General features: G+C 47.0%; 1 protein-coding gene across 3 annotated transcripts in view; it reads right to left on the bottom strand.

Moving 5' to 3' along the window:
- HLTF (helicase like transcription factor) overlaps window positions 1-18,343 on the bottom strand; it is a 1,760,895-nt gene that overhangs the window by 447,728 nt on the left and 1,294,824 nt on the right. For 2 of the 3 annotated variants that reach the window (XM_069618321.1, XM_069618323.1), the window contains exon 19: window positions 10,837-11,016. The exons of the other annotated variant lie outside the window; for it this stretch is intronic. In XM_069618321.1, the coding sequence (XP_069474422.1) occupies window positions 10,837-11,016 (180 nt within the window). The remainder of the gene's footprint in view (window positions 1-10,836; window positions 11,017-18,343) is intronic. 3 annotated transcript variants of the gene reach the window in all.

Below are 18,343 nucleotides of genomic sequence, written 5' to 3' on the forward strand. Positions count from 1 at the left end.
GGATCCAACATGGGGAAGGAACCCTTGCAGGCCGGACACCTGCTGAAACCCGCTGTCGACATGTTCCAGGGAGGAGGGTGGCACCAGAGGACAGGGTATTATCCCTGATATTGCTATGTAGAAAATGGGAAAAGAAAATATTCTGGGGAAGAGCGCATGGAATTACAAGGCCCAACCTAGGAGCGCTGGTGTAAACGGTCCGTTCCTGTTGATGCAGAAAAGAAGACTGGGGAGTGGTGCCGGTGGGCGGAATTAGGGGAGCGCATGCTCCCAGGGATGCGGCCATCTAAATTTAAAGGTGAAGACAATTTATTTCTAGTGAAAAAGGTTCAGTTTCCCGTCCCTAGCGAGGGACGTCCATACAATACGGAGGAAAGGGGACGAGCTGTATAAGTAAAATTTGAACATTGTATATCCAAACAATCCAAGCAATAAATGTTAAACAGGTGCCCAGCACTGACCAAGAGTATTTTGTAGTACAAAGAGTTCAGCCTTTGCAGCTTAATGTTGCACGACGTTTACCAGAGCAATAAGCAACATTGCATGTGAACGTCCTTATAAGTGTTTCTGGAATACAAATCATCCAAATATGCTTGAGTAAAAAGCATTGGTATGGGTAAGGTGGAAGGTTTGCAAAATGTACAAGCCCCTCATTTCCAAGGTCTGACCTTCCATTCCATACAACACTCAGAAGGAGAGTCTATTTCTTCTGCCAAATGTAATTTAGTAAAAAGTCCCCATATAGTGTTTACTTATTTTTTTTATAAAATGTTATAATGCACAAATCTAGCTCGAATGGAGCGCAAAACAACCAAAATGACAAAAGAATGATGTTACCGAAAAGTTTATCTAAAACATTTCAAATTGTGCTGCAGTGTACCTCCCTGTCTAGCATCCATGTGTCTGCCATTCATACGAAGCCAGCCCCGTTTCCTCTTTCCATGTGCCTACCCATCAGCGAGCAGCTCTTGCCTCACAATTTGACTATATTCTGCTTCATTACTATTAAAGAAGTGACTACACATCTTTATTCATGTTATGATAAGGCTAGGATATCAGACACGTCATTAAGCACGCATACCGATGCCCCATTCTGTTTTAAGTGTTTTGCCAGCCCCTTTATCTAATTTCGGATTAATGATCAGTATACTATTAGACCAGAGCATGTATAGGATTGAACTGTCCTTCTGGCATCTCCAACAGTCATACTCTTGCACAAGGCTTGAAGCATATGATTTCCTGGGTCACAAGTGGCACCTTTGCAAAATGTTGAAGTGTGCTTATTACAATCTTGAGCCTCTTGCACTTTTCGTAGTTGTGTATAATCCGTTCATATGCATCAGAGGTCAGTGATTCACCCATGAGTTATTCCCACCTGTTTGTTATGGATTCTGATACCTCGTGAGTGGGAGGGCGTCTATGAGAGTGAGATATAGTGTGCCAATTATTCCTGTGTCTTTGCCCCTAGATTTAAGAGTATGTACTACCAATGAACCATAAAGCTGGTCTGGATACTTCCTATCAAGAGCTTTTAACCGGGTACGAGTTGCATGTGCCACTTCGCTTCAGTAGCTTTCATCTCAAATTTAGTACTAATCTCGGCAAATATGAATAGCCTGCCCTTTTCAGTGTAGTGATCTCCACGCATTAATTTGAACATAGGACTATTCCGCCCTGGTTATTGGGGAGGAGCCCATTTGTAGTCTCCTATTTGCCAAAATTGGGTTTCTTAGCGTCCGTACGGGTCTATCCTTAATAAACTATGATCTTTTACCCAGGTGTTTATGTTAGTTGCCAAAATGGGGTGACGATTTTCTGATATTTCAGAGGGATAAATCTTTAACAAACTAATTCCAACTCCGGGCCGGCTCATACCGAACCACACCAGCTTCAGGTTCTCATCCCACAATAGAGGAGATGATTGAGATGGCTGTTGCAACAAATAGTACTACACCATACTAGGAAGTCAATCCTCTTGCTGCTGCATGAGCGCCCCACCCATGATAAATGTTTAACAGCTTGCAAGATCATCATCAGAAGAGTTGTAACTCAAAGAAGCAGCATACTGAAGACCCATTTCAGTCAAGGAGTTACCATCATTTTAAGGATCAACACACGCCTCAAAAGGGGAAAGCTTCAGGTCTAACCGATCGAGAAATGCAGAAATGCAGTAGCCAGGTGTTCTCTTCATAATCTCAGACCATATCTCACAGTTGCAAATTTAAGTATATCCATATATTTTTAAATCACTAATCCATTTGAAAATTTCCTTTCTGAATAAATCCTGCATATGTGTAAGAGTTTAAGGGTAGAGCCTCTAAAGCCTCCCAATTAGATTTATAACTGTTAGGACAGCAGCATCGAGGCCGTTCCCCGGTCAACAAAATAAGCACCCAACTACACAATCTCTCAACCTACAGAAGCCTAAAGCTTGCCTAAGGCCATGAACGCGAAGAAAGTGCAGGGTCCAATGTGCCTGCAGAGTAGACTCCAGCAAAGGCTGTATACGTAAATGACCGGAAAGTAGCAAAGCATACCTTCAAGGACGCAGACACAAAGGAACAACTCAGATACAGGCACTGTGTCTCATCAACAAACGCTAATCGTGCATTGTCAGACACAAGCCCCAGCATTTCCTTTCCTCCCTTCAAGGGCCATCTCACCCACTTAGAAACCCAAGTAAGTTTAGTTTTAGTCAGAGAACGTTAGGCAAGGTCCTCCCCTCCCTTTCTTCTCTGAGAAAGGGAGGAAGAGTCCTCCCAAAATATAATCCTCCATGTTGATCTTGCATCTTCCAGAGTTGATATTCTTCAAAGACATAGCTTCATCTGTGAAACAACTTGGCAAGTGCTTAAAAATAAAACCTCAGAGAGGGGGGAAGCCAGTGGGAGATTATCAAATTTTTGATAGAGGCTGAAAGGACCATAAAAGAAACCAGTTACTGACAATAACCAAACAGAGTAAAAAAAAGTCTTGTGGTAGGTCAGACTCGAGACTCTGGCAATAAGGCCATGTTTCACTAGTTTCTTTTTATTTCTTGGTCAGGTTCAAAACAATCTTTTCCTTAGACTATTAGCCTTAAACCCCAATCTATAAAAGAAAGTCAAATGGGGATCATCAGGATGTCTTGGTGAGTGTGCATTTGGGCCACACAGGGAACCAAGGGTTCTGTTTGGGACCAGGGAATGGACAACGCGGGATGGGATGTTTTTGGGAATATGCTGAAATGGGATGGTGACTTTGGGCTAGGTATATAGTATTGGTAGTAGATTTTGCTCGTCTCATAACTGATTCTTTCAGTTCTCTCTTTTATCCAGAGATTAACCTGGCAAAATACAAAGGGTAGGGACTGAGCCTGTTAAAAGGGGGGTACTCAAAATGGTATGAGACCTTGGTTAGCGTATTACACCTGGGTATTTGTTAGGGTAACCGTTTGGAGGGAGCGTTAGGCACAGAACTAAATTGTGACAGGCGGATGTTTGTGGGGATAGAGTCCTTATTCATGTCAGGACCACTCTGCGGTGTCTCTGGTTGTTAAATGTAAGCCCCTTCCTGCTCAGGACTGCAAAGGAGTGGAGTCAAAGAAAGCACGGAGCAGGGGCGCATGGGCAATGGGACAAGTGACGAGTGAATGCAGATTTAAATAGAGAAATTAGAATGGGCAAAAGGCAATCGAAAAAGGTGGAGGAACCCTCAAAGGGGTCGCCCAGTCTTTATACGTTTAGGCAGTTTAGCAGTTTGTCTTGTGATTTGGTCTCATGGCACTACTTGGCTCGAAGTAATAGACAGATTACATTTCTGATTCAGGGGACGTCTACATTTCATGAACTGGGAGCCCATAGAAGGACTTTGGAGGCGGTTAGGGGTTTGATCTATCTTCCAGAGCAGTTTGTGATATGCTGCACAATGTGGTGCCTCGTGTCCTTTATATTTCGTTTGGAGAGTAACATTCATAGACGCTTGCACCCGATCCTGTATAAATCTCCAGAGTTTGTTTGGATATGTGAACACTTGTCTTGTGATCTTGCATAATTAACATTCTGGCTTTTTCTAGCGGTCCAGATCTTAAGTTCCATTTGCGTAGATCTGCCTCCATCACCAGAAATCTCTTACTAATTGGTTCATTGTGTCTTTGGAAAAATCTGTATATGACATGCATTACTTACCGTAATAGCATTTCTGATGATTGTATCTGCTTAGATTCACATGCTGTGCATATGGTCCGACATCCAGTGGTAACCGTGGAGTATTGCATCTTGTCTTTTGGGAACCGAAAGGGGACGTCGGCATAGGGGTGTCTGTAACACTATCCCTATCGTGACGTGTAGTGTACCCAGAAAACCTCACGCGCCGAGGTCCCTCCGATTGTACTTTTTCTGCCATGAGTGAGTACATGAAAAAGAGAGAAGTAGTAAGAGTCGCTGTTCCTTCCACCCCGAGGAGGTAGGGAGGGCGCATGTGAATCTAAGCAGATACAATCATCAGAAAGCATGTGTTGAACCCCCTCGTTGGAGGCGAAGACAACACCGTCTTCCGTCCGAATTAGAGCTCCCAGGAATTGTTTTACTTGACTGGGGACTAGACTGGATTTCTTTTAGTTGATTGAGAAACCCAGGCTGAAGAGGAGATCTACTGTTTTTTGGGGGTTCGAAAAACAAACGGCGAATGAGTCCCCCGTGATGAGCCAGTCGTCGAGGTAAGGGTAAACTGGGACCGATAGCCTGCGCAGGTGTGCTGCTGCCACTGCCAGGACTTACACCCTTGGCGCCGAGGCAATGCTGAAGGGGAGTACCTTGAACTGGTAATGTTTGTCCTGGATCATGAACCTTAGATATTTCCTGTGCGCTGGCAACATTGAAATATAAAAGTATGCATCTTTCATGTCCAATGTTGCCATGTAGTCTCCGTTTCAGTAATGGGATCACCTCCTGCAGTGTTACCATGCAAAACATTTGTGGTTTTATAAATTTGTTCGTTGGGCGCAGGTCTAGAACAGGGCGCATGGTGAGATCCTTTTTGGGTACAAGGAAGTACACTGAATAGATGAATATATACCCTCGTTTACCTGAAGAATAGGGACGGCTCCTAGGTCATCCTTTCCCAGCAGTGCTTCCACCTCTTGGATCAGGATCTCTAGATGGTCCGGTGAAATCGTGGCGGTCTGAACTGTGGAGGTCAGGCGAATTCCACGCAATAACCGTGGGCGACCGTCTTTAAGACCCACTGGTCGGAAGTTATCCCCTCCCATGCCTTGAGGAAAGATGTTAATAGCTCCCTGACCGGGGAGACATGGGAGGGGACCTGGATTTTGTGGTCATTTCTGACCAGAGGCCTTGGCTCCTCTGGGATTAAGGCCTCTGCCTCTACCTTTGCCGCACTTTTGACCCCTTGAAGGTAGTAAGTGGGGCTTCCAGATGTTTGGATAGAGTTGAAATTACCCATGCCGTACTTGTCTTGGCCAGCACGGGCTTGCCCTCGAAAGGACCGCCGAGAGTTATTAACCCTCTGGGAGGAGGGTTTCTGTGTAATTTGGTGCAGGGACCCAATAGTCTCATGCTCCTTCTTGGCTGTTTCTAACGCCTCATCTACAGCTTTCCCGAAGAGGTTAGTCTCCTCGATGGGTTTGTTAAAGAGAGAGGCCTGAGTCTCAGGCCTAAATCCTGATGTACGCAGCCAAGCATGCCTTTTGAGAAGGGTCCCTTGTGCAAGAGACCTGCCTGTAGTTTCCGCAGTGTCCAGTGTGTTTTTTTACCACATTCTGGTTGAGTAGTCTTCCCTCCGTTACAATGGAGAGAAGCTTAGACTTGGCGGGTTCGGGAACCTCTGAGGCCTTCCTGGAGCAAATTCCATTGAGCGTCAGCATAGCTTGCTAATAAAGTAGTATTATTAGCAACACGTATGGTGTATGCAGCTGCTGACGTGACACGTTTGCCCAGGGCATACAGCCTTTAAGACTCCTTGTCCGGTGGTGATTCTCCCGTGGCAAGGGGTACCCCTGACCTCTTACGAGTGGTAGTCACCACCAGTGAATCTGGGATGGCGTGCCCTTTGATGTATAGAGGGTCGGAGGGAGAAGGACGAAATATTTTTTCGACCCTCGCGTTCACTGCCCGTGTCTGAGCAGGTGAGACCAAAGAGGGAGCTACTCGTCTCTTAACAGAGTTAAGGAGGGGAATGGATTGACTTGCTGGAGGTTTTTCCTTAACATCCTACACAAAATCCTGCTCAGGTACTGCCCCTTGAGTGGCAATTTTGAAGTATTCAGCTGCCTTCTTCAACATGGAGATGAACGCCATTTGGTCATCCAGAGGAGAGGCCTGGCGAGCCGGGGTGGACGGAGGAGTGTCTAGGCACAAAACATCAGTGTCCTGCTTGCTGTGTCCATGGGTCTTGACCTTCCTGCTGGGCTTCCTCCCAGTTGTCCGTAGTATCCTGTTGATCTTCCTCACAATTTTCGAGAAATGAAGCAGCTTCTTCATTATAGATGTCTCTATATGTGTCCACATGGACCACGACCTCCTGATGGAAAAACTGAGACTGATGATCTTGTATTTGAAGGTTAGGGTCTACCCGCGCTCTTTTCGGCGGAGGATGATCAGAAGAACTGATAATCTGCTCCAGTCGATCCATACACACCTCAAATTTTTCAGTAGTCCATTTAAAGGACCCAAACGGGCCTACGCGAGGAGAAACGACGTTGTCCGCACTGCGGCGTCGAAAGGAACCTCTCAGGGTGTCGGAAAGGGGCTCTCGACTATCTTCGTAGGCTTCCTCGGAACCGGGGTCCCGATCCGGCGGAATTTTTTCCGCGGCCTGGCCCATGACTTTGGGCGGAACCGGCATAAGGCCCACCGCTGCTGTTATTCTTACAATGCTACTTTCGATAGTTGCAGAATCGTCGTGAGACAAAGCCTCAGATTTGTCGGCAGTTGTAACCCTGTCCGCGGCACTAGAAGGCCTAGCGGTCGGTTTTCCAGGTAGAGACCTAGTCGTAGTTTTCGGGTCTACAGAGGCCTTGGAAATCGTCGAAGCGTCGGGCTCCCACAGTTCGACACGCATGTGTTCTTGAGTAGCGCCCTTAGTTTGCTTAGCTTGCCCAGTTGCAAAAAGCGATCCGAGGGAACCGGCCAAGATTTCGGCGGCCCCATTGGCGCTTTCGTTTTTTTCGACAAAGGCGTCGAAATTAGCGTAGGGGTTGGGGGTTTAGTGCGATGCGTTTGTATGCCCCTGTATGCCTCTGGTCCCTGTAGCAAGACCAGAGTCGAACCTGAAAGGGTCGGGGACGGGCGTGGCGGACCTAGAAGCCTCCACCTCAAGGTCTATAACATCCGCATTGGACATTTGGTCATCCGAAGTACCCCCGTCACTTTCAGCCGGCGTGGCGGTGGGGGCTCCACGCGTGACATGCCGTACGCGTCCCACCGCTTTACACGGCGCTCCTTAAGGGTCTTAGGCCGAAGGAGTTTGCACACCGCTTCTCGTCTTGCTCTAGGGGGAGACAGGCGTTACACGTCCTGTGTTCGTCCTTCCAAGAATATCTGACCCTACACTTAGGGCAGAATCTAAAAGGAGTCCTTTCCATAGCCAAAGGGAAGGATGAGCATACCAAAAGGGAAAAGAGGGGAAAGGAGGAGACATACTAAACAATATGGCCACCCCGACCCCGCTCTCCCTACTGTATACGTCGGCCAGAGGGCCCGACCACGTGGAAAGTCCAGCCGCCGGATCTTAGGCGCCGAAATCCACAGCCGCAGACATATCCCCCCTGTAGTCGAAGATGTTCTTGTTGGGTGAAGTGACTTAACGGGGAATAACCAACAACCCAGTAAAGATAAACAATGTCTCTAGTAAGAGCTCCGCTAAAGGGCGACCAGTTATCTGGGTGGAAAAAAACAATCCGAGTGACCTCGGCATGTGAGGGTTTCTGGGTACACTACACGTCACGATAGGGATAGTGTTACAGACACCACTATGCCGACGTCCCCTTTCGGTTCCCAAAAGACAAGATGCAATACTCCACGGTTACCACTGGATGTCGGACCATATGCGCAGCATGTGAATCTAAGCAGATACAATCATCAGAAATGCTATTACGGTAAGTAATGCATGTCATATACAGATTTTTCCAAAGACACAATGAACCAATTAGTAAGAGATTTCTGGTGATGGAGGCAGATCTACGCAAATGGAACTTAAGATCTGGACCGCTAGAAAAAGCCAGAATGTTAATTATGCAAGATCACAAGACAAGTGTTCACATATCCAAACAAACTCTGGAGATTTATACAGGATCGGGTGCAAGCGTCTATGAATGTTACTCTCCCAAACTCACTGATGATGGCTGAAACACATGTATGGGGTTGCTGATGGTACTCTTGTTCAGAGAGGAATTGCCATAGCATTTCGGTGCTTGACTGCCCTTGTGGGTGGGACAAAGACTGATATGCAAATAGATATTTCCCATCTCTGAAAGGTACACTGAGCAAAAAACAATGGCTGCGAACTCTCAATGTGGTTAATAACCACTGAACAGGTTTATCATGTCTTGTTCTTGCGAGAGAGGGGCGCCTGCTACCTTTTTTGTATTTTTGAAAGGAATTTGGGGTTGGTCACCCTAGGTTACCTGGGGGCAACCAGACGTGGACTCCCTGCTCACTGTGCTTAGAGAGGCTCAGCTTCACCTCACTGATGATGCCCAACAAGGCTGAAACACGTCTATGGGGTTGCTGATGGTACTCTTGTTCAGAGAGGAATTGCCATAGCATTTCGGTGCTGGACTGCCCTTGTGGGTGGGACAAAGACTGATATGCAAATGGATATTTCCCATTTGTGAAAGGTACAGTGAGCAAAAAGCAATGGCTGCAAACTCTCAATGTGGTTAATAACCACTGAACAGGTTATCATGTATTTTTCTTGCCAGAGAGGGGCGCCTGCTACCTTTTTTGTAGTGTTACAGACACGCCTATGCAGACGTCCCCTTTTGGTTCCCGAAAGACAAGATGCAATACTCCACGGTTACCACTGGATGTCAGACCATATGCACAGCATGTGATTCTAAGCAGATTAACAAGCATCAGAAATGAATATTTGATAACTCCATATGGCAACTCTGTACGACTCTTGCTGGCTAAAGAAAGATCCCGTCACACCTACTGATTCCAAACAAAAAACAGGCAATTAGTGGCCTTGACAGCAGTTCCATCTGTTCTCCTAATCATGTGTCTCTCTATGTGTGTGTGTGTGTGTGTGTGTGTCTGTGTTTGCACGCGTGTGTGTGCACGCGCGTGTGCTCCACTTTGTTGTTGGACTACAAAAAGAGTGATTTGCAGTCTAGGTAAGCAGCAAATGCCTTCTGTTAGAGATGATCAAGATAAGGACCACCAAATATAGAAGGTGAAAGCATTGTACCTGGTTAGGCATCTGAGAACCACTTAGTTCTGGGGTGCCTGGGTCTGCATAATTAGGATTTGTCCCTGTCCTCGTGTGATAATGTGCTGAATTCTTTGTGTCTCTCTGTGAGACCCATATATCAAATGCAGTCAGATCTCCTCAGATTCCTTAAGAAGAGTTGGTAAAAGTAGCACTCCCTTAAACCTAGTGAACGGTTCCATCTGGAGTGGTCAAGCACGCAAGACACCACTTTATTTAAACGACCTTCAGGGAATTATTCATTTGAGTTTGAGGCAGCAGCAGCCAGAGTGGGCCACATTAGGTAGGGGTATTGGATTTGGGGAAGGAATAAGCAGTGGGAGGGGGGACCTCTAATTTCCCCTTGTAAAATGGTTTAAAACCACACGCTGTGGTAAATATTGTTCCTGTCAGCAAGCCTTTAAACGCACACAATTTTTTCAATCTAAATTTCCCCATAATTCCGTGGGGAATTATGGGGAAATGTAGCCCTCAAATCCTGTAAACAACTTAATTTCAAATCAAGTTAAGCTCTATTGGCAATTAACCATTGTAATTATTCTCAAATGTGTACTATCATGTGCAATACAATTCTATGTGCTGCAATTATTTTGCCAAGACCTAAATACAGACAAGTTCAGTCTAACTGAATGTGAGACTGAACACAGAACTTCTGGATGTTGCTCATTATTTCATTTTATTTACAAAATGTTGCTCATTGTTCACAAAAGGTTGGACCCATGACCTGGTCGTTATCCTTTTTTACAGTGAAACTCTCCAGCCTGGGCATGGCCCTATTAAGGCTTTTCTGAAAGGAGCAGGTCTATGATTTGGAGCACTTGGTCAGTGCGAGACATTGCAGAACCTGTTGCCTGTCAAATAAGTTGTCTCTTTGGCAAGGAACAGAAGACCAACTTCAGAATGATAACTGCGAAAATGCATAAAAATAACATTGGTGTGCAGCAGAGAAACCAGTCCCCTTTAGTTCCAGCAACATCCCTGCTTGGCACAGGCACCCCCATCCTCCCGCCGACAGGATGTGTTAAACTTTATTCTGCTATGTTGGTTGTATACTTCTGTATGTTTAAGTGCCTTAAAGTGCTGTCAAACACATCATGCAGCCTCTTGGCACTTACAAAATTAGACAATTAACTAAAATTAGCTAAATTTGGAAAACATCAGGTTTAATAATCCTGTTATTAAAATGGACAGTTATTCTCTGCCACTACCCTCATACTTCCCATGAAATGTGTTCTGCCAATAGTATGCAAGAACTCACTTTTATTCAAAAGAAAGTTAGTAATAGTAAACTATGTGCATTTCAGGAACTTTGATGCAATAGGGATATCACAAAAACCCAGACATGTCAGTGATTACCTAAAATAAGAGTAAATATGTTTTCATGTAATCCATGTAGTTTTGCCTTACCTGCCAATAGAAGCCCTGCCTTCAGTCTTCACAGAATCATACATTCGTCTTTCTTCATCTGAAAGTGTTATTTCCTGAACAAACACCTTCCGTTCAGGTAACTCCAATACTGCTTTTCCTTTTATCTTGCTTGTTTTTGTTCTTCTAAGAGTTATAATTTTTATGAGGGACTGCAAACGTCTAGAGATGAGTAAAAAAGAACCAATAGACATACTTGCAACTTATCCAGACACGCATTTTTCAAACCAGTGCAAACCCAATTATACAACACTAATTAGTCAATGCAGTTAAACAAGAGAAAGCAAATATGTTGGCATAAGTGAATGCACAATATCTACTTGCATTGCATCTAGAGGTTAATAATTGCAAAAAAATAGATGGTTGCAAAGTTCCATTACCTTGCTTCGCTACTATTTTGCGTTATTATACTAAACAAGTAATCTTGCGTAAGAGCGATTTCCGTGTTTTGCTACTTCCCTTGTGATTACCATTAGGGAGCATGCCTTGAGGCTTTTCTCGTGTTGTAACTTGCTTACGGACCTTGGCGCATAGGTTTAATGTGTAATAGGTGTAATGATTTGCAGCCTATAAGATTTCATTCAAAAATTCTCTTCGAATTCGGGTCCATGCCACGATTGTATCAGGCATTATGATTTTTCATTCCGACACGCCAAGGATGGCTGAAGGCAGTCCACCTGCGGCTGGCAGGTGCTATCTTTGAATGATGACACGTGAGGTCATAATTATTAAGTTTAAAGGCCTCAGTTTGCTTCAATTCACCATTGATCATTAATGTGCCATTCCCTTTGCAAGCCCTCTTTTGTTCTGTTCCCAGTGTCTGATCATTTCTGATTATCCCATATGCTGTACTGGTCAGCGTTTCCTTAACTTGTTTGGTTTAGCTACTGTCCTTTGTCAGTGCCGCCTTGTTTCTGTACCACCCTTTTAGTTAATTACCTTGGAAAGCATCCCAGACGTTACCCCCCAGCTCTGAGTTGGGGTAAACATGCCATACTCATGATTGGGTGGACCCTTAAATAGGGGGGGGGGGGTAAACCCTGTTACCACTGCATTCAAGGGCTACCGGCCAAATCGTGATGAGGCCTTGTATCTTCAACAGCAATGGTAAAGGAGCCGCTTTCTAAGCTTTAAAATTACTATAGGGAGCTCATGCGTGCTTAAACCACATTGCCTTTGGTATATTAGCCTTTTTATCCTGCACAACCTGGTCTTACAAAAGATAAATTGGCAACAGGTTTTTTCGCTCAAATACGTGCATTTTCGACTATGTACTATTTCAATTAGCCAATCCAAGTAGATTACCAATTCAAAAGGTTTTCCTTTTAAATATGACATTTCTTCGAAAATGAAATTGTCTGAACTCAGTCTCTAATATCAATATGGTTAATCCTTTCAATTTATATTCATTTGCAATGTTGAAAAGTTCACCATCAATTTACGATCTTAAAATGACAACAGAGGCCTACCCGTTCGAATTAAACTATTATCATGGCAAAACACGTGTTGTCAATTTGTTTATTTGGAAGAAAAAGTTTCATCCAAATATTCATGCAATAAGAAAAACTGATTTACTAAAATCTAACAAAAGGAAATAAATTAAAAGTTACTCACTGTAGCGACTAGATTTTTCAGTCCATAGTCCCCTTTCCTCCATCGTTGTGGGCGTCCCCCAACATGGGGACGGTACCGGAACCTTTGGCAGCGAAAAAATGAGCTACCCCTTTAAATTTAGTGTAGCGTGCAGGGCTGCGGCCTCAGGAACACCCCGCCGAGGCCCCGCCCTAGTGCACCTCACCTCAGTCACCTTAAGACATCGGACGCTTAAATACCTGGCTATACTGAATTTATTAGCACTTGCCGACAAGCTGGGGGAGGTGGGTGGGACGTATGGAGGAAAGGGGACTATGGACTAGGAGTACTGTAATCATTACAGTGAGTAACTTATTACTTATAAGTCCTGTCTCCTTTCCTCCATCGTTGTGGGTGATTCCACCGAACAGGACCATAGGGTGGAGCCATGACAACCTGCCTATCTAGGACGAAGCAAAAAGGTTCTTCAGAACCACCTGACCGAACTCTGAATCACCCCTGGAGCGGTTGTCTAGGGAATAGTGCTTGCAGAAAGCTGACAAGAGTGCCCCAAGTAGCTGCCCTGCTGATGACATTCCAGGAAGCAGGTCTCTCGAAACACAACTGCTGTGGCCTTAGCCCTTACCGCATGGAAATGAATACCATGTGGGACCTGCTTACCCATGTCCGTCTATGCCTCTGAAATGGCCTGAAGTATCCAACGGGCGATAGATGCCTTAGACGCCAGAGAGCCATGGAGGAGCCAGCAAAAGTGACAAACAATGCCTCAGACTTCCTGAAGGATTTCGTCCGAGAGAGGTAAAACTTAAGGCACCTCTTGAGGACCATCGAATGTAGGACAAGGGCCCTCTCTGCCTCTGACTGCGGGTTCGGGAAGAACACTGGTAGGCAGATCTTTTGATTAAGAGGAAATGGAGAGGCCACCTTGGGCAGGAAGTTAAGGCGAGTGCGCAAGATGACGACGTCATTGTGAAACGTGGTGGACAGCTCGCACAAAGCCAACGCTTGCAGCTCACCGACCCTGCACGCAGGAGGTGAGGGCTATCAGCAGAACAGTTTTTAGCATTACCAGCCGGATGTCCAGAGAAGCCATTGGCTCAAAGGGTTTGCGATGCAAGAACCACATTGAGGTCCCAGACCGGATCCGGTCTATGCAACGGAGGAAAAAGCCTAGAAAACCCATTGAGGTGGGCCTTAAACATCGGGTTGGCTGCCGAAAACACATGCTAAAGGGAACTCTAATTCCCAATGGCCGCCAAATAAGTGCAGGAAGTATCCACCTGAACACCAGAACGAGACAGGTGTGCTGAAAAAGCCAGTACGCCGTCCAGAGGACAGGTGACAGGATGCAGGCCCTTGTCACAAGCCTAAGGGCAGAACCTAGTTCATTTTCTCTTATACTGGGACCAAGTAGACAGTCTCCTGGCCTGTTGAATAATGTCCCAGTTATCATCCGAAAATTGAGCATGATGTAGCCTTAGATGGTTAGAAATCCGCCCGCTAGCACCAGCCTTGCCGGGTCCGGATGTTCCACTGCCCACCCTGCTGCGTCAGGAAGCCCCTTTTGGGGATCGGAAGGTGAACGGGCCCCTAGCAGCAAAACTGCAGCAGATCCGAAAACCAGGCTCTCAAAGGCCAGCGGGGGCAATCAGAATGAGGCTACAGCCCACCGAGGCCCATAACTCGCGCTGTGTCCACTGGAGCAGAGGGGGGCGAGAACGCATAGCACCTCCGGCTGTGCCAACAGATCTGGAAGGCGTCTCCCAGAGAACCCCGATCCCGTCCTGCCCATGAAGCAAACTGGGGGCACTTGGAATTCATAGGAGATGCAAACAAGTCCAGGTCCGCAAACGACCACCGCTGGAACAGGGGCAACAAGGAGTCCTTGTGCAACTCCAACTCATAGGTGTAGAACCCCAAGGGGCTCAGCTGGTCCGCGTCTGCATTGCTGTCCCACGGGAGGTGGACTGCTGAAATCCGAATCCCCTCCGTCAGGGCCCATGCCCAGATTGATGATGCCTCCATGCAGAAGAGGGGGGGGAACGGGTGCCACTTTGCTTGTTCAGAATCCTGACCAGAACAGACCTTTTCCCTGATGAAGGGCAGAAACGCCTTGAGGACCAGGCCCACTGTCCTGAGCTCGAGGAGATTGATATGCAGAGTAGCCCCCCCATCCCGAAAGAAAGGAGTCTGTCATCAGCGCCAGGGTAGACTCCGGTTGGGTGAAGGGGGGCGCCCACGGCAACACTGCCGTCCATCAACCACCAGCAAAGATCGGAGAGGAGGAGCAGGGGTATTGGAATCCTGTCCGACTTAGACACCGTCTCCTGATCCCAATTGGCTGCCAGCTGGAGCTGGAGGCGCCTCATCTTGAGGCATGCGTGCTGCAGAGTGAGCACGCAGGAGGCGGTCATCCCCAGAAAGTGCTGGAACCACTATGCCGGTGGTCGACTTGGCCAGAAAATGCCCTATCACCTTCGAAGGGAGGGAAACCTCTCGGGCGTGGGGGAACACCTCCTGAATGGACAGGTTCCACCGGACCTTTAAGAAAACTAGATCCTTGGGGGGGAGAGGTGGGCACAACTGTGACTTTCTCTGGTTGAGGGAGAACCCTCACTGATGTTGAATATCCACCAATCTCGGGCAGGAGTGTACCACCCGCTCGCGTGAGCCCCTCACCAACCAGTCATCTAGATGAGGGTATAGATGATGGCCCTCCAAGTGGAGGAGACCTGCCACTGCGTTCATCAACTTTGTGAAGACACGAGGGGCAGAGTTCAGGCTAAAAGGCAGTACTGAAAGTGGTATGACAATCGTGAACCGCAGACATTTCTTATGCAACTGGTAGATGGGGACATGCAGGTACGCATCCTTGAGGTCTAGGGAACACATCCAGTGCCCTGCACACAGAGACTCTCCTGTGTGCATGGGAGAAATCATCTTGAAGCATTCTAGCGGTCAAGACAGATTGAGAAATGACAGGTCCAGGACAACCCTCAGGCCAGCCTGGCTGTTCTTGGGTATCGCAAAAATCCTGGAGTAGAAACCAGAGCCCCTGTCTGATTGAGGAACCGGTTGTACCGCCAGAATCTCCAAGAGCGAAAAGACCTCTGGTAAAAGAGCTGGGGACCCCATTTGACGAAGAGGAGGAGAGGATGGTAGAGGAAGAAGAAGACTGAAGCCTGTGGAGACTACGGATAGGAGCCACGGGTTGCTGAAAAGACGCTTCCAGGTGTCCTGGAAAGGAGCCTGTCAGCCCCACCTGGGGAGCTGTGTTCCCCAATCTTGACGTCACTTTCTTGGTGTTGGAGGCGGGGGCAAAGGAGGGGGAGCAGAAAAACCTGTGCCAAGTCCTCTGCTGCTTCCTCCTGTTGTCGCTCTGCGACCCGTCAGGCCTCCGCACACCGCGGTCCTGCAACCCCCATAAAGGCGGTGAAACCGCAGGGTTTGAATTCGGTCCTGCCCTGAGGCTGAGGGAAGGACTTCTGCCTTGGCTTTGTTAGGATGGCCAAGGACTTGGCGGTTTGAGTGGAGGTTTTCTTCTTTACCAACTCGTAATCGGCTGACTAATGAAAGAGGTCCACGCCCTCAAAGGGCAGATCTAGGATCCGCTCTTGCACGTCAGATGAAAACTAAGTGGCATGAATCCACGTCGTTCTCATCTCGACACCCAGGCACATATCCATCCTTCTGCTGACTGTGTCGATGTGGGAGACCGAAGACTCCATGAGGTCCTGCACAACAGCCTGGGCATCCGCCAGACTAGCCTTGAAGCAGGCTTGCATCTACAAAAGGAGGTCAGGCAGAAACTCCCCGACCTACCACCACAGCTTCTGGTTAGCAGCGGCTAAAAGGGGGTCGGCTTTGTGATGCCGGAAATGCATTGGAGGGACAGGGCCTCTATGTCCTTGTCCTGCTCTACTTTTATCATGTGCGTGCTGTGTTATTTTCTGCACATGAGTCCATGTCGGACTCCTGGGAGTGCAGCTCTTCTTTTTGGTTTGGTGTACAGACCCTTGGGATACCCTTATGGCACCCATGGGTGGGGGTGCACACATTTGCCACTGTGGCCTCTTGCTTTCTATTGCTTGTTAACTTGTTTACCCAAAGTCCTGGGAAGCCCTTCCCCTGACTGGCTGTTGGGTGGAAGTTCCATATATGGTATTGTGGGGAAGTCCAGGCCAGGATGGCTGGAGCCTTCCCAGTAACTGTAAGTTGTGGGTACACCCTTGGGGTGGGACCTGGGTGAATGGAGTGTGTGACCAATATACACTGGTTTCTGGTGTTTGACACAATGACTGAGACAGGCCTGCCCGAATCTAGTATGAATGCAGTGTGCAGTGCTGAATGGCAGAGTGCTTGTCCCAATCCACATTCCTTGTTGTGAGTGTCAGGCTGGAGAAGAAGAACAAGTTAACTTCTTATCTTGTAACGTTCTTTCGACGGGATGTTCCTCCGATGTATTCCTTATGTTTGATAATACGTTTCCAGCTTGCTGGCCTCGGAAATTTTTCTGTAGAGGGCGCTGCGCGTCGACGTCCGCCGAGTCGATGTCCCTCGACGGCCACCGTATCGGCGCCGATGTCACCATGCCCATAAATAGCCACGCGCAGCGTCCGTTGCTCAGTTCTGTTTTGTAGCATAAGAAAAGTCATGCCTGAATTGGTTATTGACCTTGAAGGAGCGTAAACTGCAACCACAAGCAAAGTATTACTGCGGGGATGGATGGGAGGGGCGATAAGGAATACGTCGGAGGAACATCCCGTCGAAAGAACGTTACAAGGTAAGAAGTAACTTGTTCTTCGAAGGGATTGTGTCCTCCGACGTATTCTTTATCTTTGATAGACTCCCATAGCAGTGGCATGTAATTGGAGGTGGTAGTAAGAATGTTATGTATCCTTTTAGGGATGGATCGAATGTAATACGGCCTTGCCAAATCTTGTCTCTTGACTAGTGGAGGAATCCAAGTTGTAAAATTTTGTGAATGTATGTGCGGACGACCATGTGGCAGCCGCACATATGTCTCTGACCGGTACCCCTCTTTGGAGAGCCGAAGAGGCTGCAATACCCCTGGTTGAATGAGCCCTAAGATTTTGGGGTGGCTCTTTCCCTGCCAGTTTGTAACATTCCAGAATGGCCAAAATAATCCACCTGGAAATGGTTTGTTTTGTTATGGGTAGTCCCAACTTGTGACCTGAGTATCCTACAAACAGTTGGTCTGCTTGCCTGATCCTAGCCATTCTGCTGATGTAAAAGCTGAGAGCTCGCATTGGGTCCAGCCTATGTAGCCTTTCTTCCTCTTTCCCCGGATGGGGAGGAGGGTAGAACGAAGGTACGGTAATTTTCTGAGTAATATGAAATTCAGAAACCACCTTTGGGAGGAAATTAGGCTTCACCTGTAGGAAAACCTTGTCCTTGTGGAAAATTGTATGTGGGGGTTTACAGGAGAGAGCTTGTAGCTCGCTCACCCTCCTAGCAGATGTTAGTGCTGCCAATAGGGCAGTTTTAAGCGCGAGAAATCTCAGCGAACAAGAGTGAAGTGGTTCGAATGGAGTGCCCATTAGGAAGTTTAAGACTACATTTAAGTCCCATAAGGGAACCTGGAATGGTTTTGGAGGATAAACATTAGTTAATCCTTTGAGAAAATGTATCACTAGAGGTAGTTTGAAATACGATGGTTCCTCCGCAGTGCGCTTGAAGATAGAAAGCGCTGCGAGATAGCCTTTTACAGTGCCAACTTAAAGGCCTGAGTTTGCCAAGTAGAGTAGAAACGATAACACCGTTGGTGTACCACATGTAAAAGGGTCCATATTCTCTTCCCTACACCAGCTGCAAATGTGTTCCAACGGCAGCGGTATAAAGACTTTGTTGCTGGCCTTCTGGCCAAGAGAAACAC

This window comes from Ambystoma mexicanum, chromosome 10, assembly GCF_040938575.1.
Source record: "Ambystoma mexicanum isolate Mex_15411 chromosome 10, UKY_AmexF1_1, whole genome shotgun sequence".
Taxonomy (NCBI): domain Eukaryota; kingdom Metazoa; phylum Chordata; class Amphibia; order Caudata; family Ambystomatidae; genus Ambystoma; species Ambystoma mexicanum.